Raw genomic sequence first — 4018 nt, 5'->3', positions numbered from 1 at the left:
ATGTGTGATCTCGGGAGAAAATCCCAGCAGAAAGATCACGCGCGGTCAAAGCTGGAGATGACGCCGTGGTTCCGGTTGCTGCTCTGAACTTCCTGTTTGTTGTGGTGCAGTTTCCACTCCTCTGGGCCAGGGCAGGGTGAACCAGCTCGGCGGGGTCTTCATCAACGGACGGCCTCTGCCGAACCACATCCGACACAAGATAGTGGAGATGGCCCACCACGGCATCCGACCCTGTGTAATCTCGCGACAGTTGCGAGTTTCCCACGGATGTGTGTCCAAGATTCTGTGCCGGTACCAAGAAACCGGCTCCATCCGTCCGGGGGCCATAGGAGGCAGCAAACCCAGGGTGAGTGGGGGCCCAGAAACAGAGCACGGAGGACTGATGTAAAAGACAAGATCAAATATACAGGACACACACACACACATAAATATTATAATTTATAGTGTTATAAAAAATACAACTGAATAAAATATTGGATTATTTAGTTCAGATTTAACTAAATATATGTACATATATAAATGATAAATGAATAAACTCTAACATAATAACAAATTAAAGTCAGTAAAGTGCTCCAGATATTTATGGTTTTAGTTTTTCTTCTAAAACAGCGCGACATTTTAACACCTGACAGGAAATTAATGAAATGACGTCACAGCTACTGCAGAAACGAACAACAAAAAATTAAACAAATGCAAGATTTAAACGGACCGTGAATCAGTGAGAGATTTATCTAATAACATTAATAAAAATCACATTCAATTCGAACATTTTCAAAATCGTTCGATTTTCAACAAATGTTTTTTTTCTCTTTGACTTCACTGCAGCATTTTTGCGACAACGTTAAAATCGGTTTGTGGAAAAAACAACCGTAAAAACATTTTAACATTGTCATCAGTTATATCAGTTTGTGGAAAAAAACAACCGTAAAAACATTTAGACATTTTAACATTGTCATCAGTTATATCTTAGATATTATAGTTATATATATATATATAAAAGTTATATATTTTTTAAGTTTTAAATTGGACCTGGAATTAAAAGTGTTTGTTTGTTTGTTTGTTCTTCCCTCCTCACACCCCCACCTTGGAACCTAAAGCAGGTGGCAACTCCTGACGTGGAGAAGCGCATCGAGGAGTACAAGAGGGAGAACCCGGGAATGTTCAGCTGGGAGATCCGGGATAAGCTGCTGAAGGACGGCGTGTGCGACAGAAGCACGGTTCCTTCAGGTGAGGCTTCATCTGGTAAGCTGGACTTTTTATTTCCTTTTATAAACCGGTCAACACTGCAGCGGCAGTGACAGCAGCAGTAACAGCAGCAGCAGCAGCAGTAACAGCAGCAGCAGCAGTTGACCCTCATGAATCCAAATCTTATGTTAATATTTAAAAAATCTCAGTCAATGAAAAAAATCTAAAAATTCTAACTTTTAATTTTATTTAAATTGCAACAATTTGACCCTGGAAGCTGATGATGATGATGATGATGATGATGATGATGGGATTGTTATGCTTCTTTAGGCCTAATCAGCCGTTTACCTTTGTGTTGCCCTCAGTCAGTTCCATCAGCCGGGTGTTGAGAACCCGATTTGGCAAAAAAGATGACGAGGATGACTGTGATAAGAAGGATGAAGATGGAGAAAAGAAAACAAAGCACAGCATCGACGGCATCCTCGGTGATAAATGTAAGTTCGTCACTTCCTCCCAGTCTGCGGCCTCGTGTCGGTGTCTAATGACCGTCATTATTCATCATTAACGGGGAGGAAAAACAGCCGACGTTCTTGGACAGAGTTCCAGCTCCGTCCTCTGGGGACGTTGTTCCGCATCCGAGCTGCGACTAGAATTTATCCCGCCTTTGTCCTTCTTTACTCAATTATTTATGAGAGCCTTGGCAGAAGGTGTTTAAGAGCAGAAAATTAATTTGTGTCATTTAACGAGCCCTAAACGACGGCTGACAGTTGACCCGCTTCACAATCGATGTCACTTCAGCACGTGTCACTTTAAGAGGAAATCAATGTCGCTATTTATTATTGGATTATTAGACAAATGTAAGACCATCTATTATTATTATTACTATTATTATTGATATTATTATTATTATTATTATTATTGATATTATTATTGTTATTATTATTATTATTATTATTATTATTATTATTATTATTATTATTATTATTATTATTATTATTATTATTATTATTATTATTATTATTATTATTATTATTATTATTATTAACTTTATAGTTTTGTACTAATTTAACTCAGACGAACGTTTAAAACCACGTCAGAAAATGTGATTTTTCCCATTATTATTTTTTACCGTGATTTCATGGAAAAAAATGACTCTGGAGCAAATGACAAATTCAATCATCTATAAAACAACAACACTACTGCTTTTAATAATAATAATAATATTTATAATAATAATCATCATAATATTAATAATAATAATAATGTATAGTAATCATAATCATATTATTATTAATAATAATAATACAATAATTTTCCAGCGTTAAATTTGACAGTAAATAGTACAAAATGATGAATTCCTACAACAGTCAGATTATAATAAATACACCATGGTATATTTTAGTTACTTATTAGTTACTGTAGTGAAAATATTAAAAGATTAAAATAGTTACATTTGTTTAATACATTTAATTATTACATATATTGTACTGATTTATTTTAAGTTTATTCCGCTTCTTTACAAACTAAGACCAATTATATGTGTAGTTTATCTCTTATATTATCATTAATTATTAGTAATTTAGTATTGTTTTATAGATTTCTGTTGGTTATAATAACAAAAACAGTGACTTTTATTCATATATATATATTGTATATAATACATTATTATTTTCTACAAATGTAAGACCATCTATTATTATTATTACTACAATAATAATAATTATTACTATTATTATTGATATTATTTTAGGACATCGCTTCAATTTTTGGACATCGACATTTATGCGATTATTTTATTTCCGCAAAGACCCGTTCAGATCCCTTTCCCCTCAAAGAAAAGCAAAAGAAGAAAAACAGTTGAGTTGAATTTGGACTCCAGGACCACGACCTCCCTCCATTGAGGCTTTTCTAAAGTTAAGAGTCCGGGCCACAAAAGCAAATCCTGGAAAGATGGCAGCCAAAAAGAGGAGCATTCACACCCAGAGAGAGGCGGAAAAACGAGGCAGAAAAGTTTGGACAAAGGCCGCGCAGAGCCATAAAGGGAGATGAATTATTCAGTGCTCCCCGCTGATAGATAGTTTTGTAATTTTGGATAATGGCGTCTGAGAAGAATCGCTTGATAGCGTGAAAACGCTCTCCCTTTTCTGTCACATTAGACATGAATGTTTGGAGGAAAATGTCAGCTCTGGCTCCGTCTTCAAGGAGCGGAAATCCTGCGATAGTTTTTTAAATTTTATTTTGATTTTTAATTTCATTATAGTAGAGTTTTTCAGCGCGGCGGTGGAAAGTGCAGCCACTGCTGTTTTTGTTGGAACCGTTTGACGCACCGTGGACCACCGGGATCCGTTAATACTTATTAGACTAGCGCAGCCTGCTGGATGAATAGGAGGCCGTGTAATAGCTCGCAGCCTCGGTGAGAAATGTATTTATCCCCAATCAGCTCCTCACTCCCCGGTCTGAGGCACAGGCCTTGTGTGGAGGGGGGGGGGTATTAAAGCAGATTAAACACAGCTTTTTATATTTTCTTTTCACTTTCATCTGACAGCGCAGCCCTGGGCTCACACACACACACACACACACACACACAGAAGATTTTTTTACTTATCCCGATTTCAGGACTTTATTTATCTATTTGTTTATTAGGTCTGTGTGCGTGATTTTCCAAGAGCTTATATTGATCCCAGCTGTAATCTTGCGTTATTAACGCTGTAAACCACGTGACGTCGTCAGTCAACGTTCGATGCAGCGGGAAATGAAAAGAATTCACCTTTTCACTCCGTCACATCCTGATCCTCCAAAACCACGACCCTCACGCGGCTCTTTAATGTTGCCG

The 4018-nt window shown here is 36.8% G+C and overlaps 1 protein-coding gene across 2 annotated transcripts in view; it reads left to right on the top strand.

Moving 5' to 3' along the window:
• Nucleotides 1-4018, top strand: part of pax7a (paired box 7a) — a 41455-nt gene that overhangs the window by 1791 nt on the left and 35646 nt on the right. Inside the window, exons 2-4 of one of the 2 annotated variants that reach the window (XM_017036909.2) lie at nucleotides 111-346; nucleotides 1098-1227; nucleotides 1551-1679. In XM_017036909.2, the coding sequence (XP_016892398.1) occupies nucleotides 111-346; nucleotides 1098-1227; nucleotides 1551-1679 (495 nt within the window). Of the gene's footprint in view, nucleotides 1-110; nucleotides 347-1097; nucleotides 1243-1550; nucleotides 1680-4018 lie in introns of both variants that reach the window. The other variant, XM_008319572.3, reaches the window with a different exon arrangement.

Source organism: Cynoglossus semilaevis, chromosome 11 (assembly GCF_000523025.1).
Source record: "Cynoglossus semilaevis isolate Cse_v1.0 chromosome 11, Cse_v1.0, whole genome shotgun sequence".
In the NCBI taxonomy this organism is placed as follows: domain Eukaryota; kingdom Metazoa; phylum Chordata; class Actinopteri; order Pleuronectiformes; family Cynoglossidae; genus Cynoglossus; species Cynoglossus semilaevis.
The sequence above is the reverse complement of the archived record's forward strand: the minus strand, read 5'-3'. Positions and strand labels throughout refer to the sequence as shown.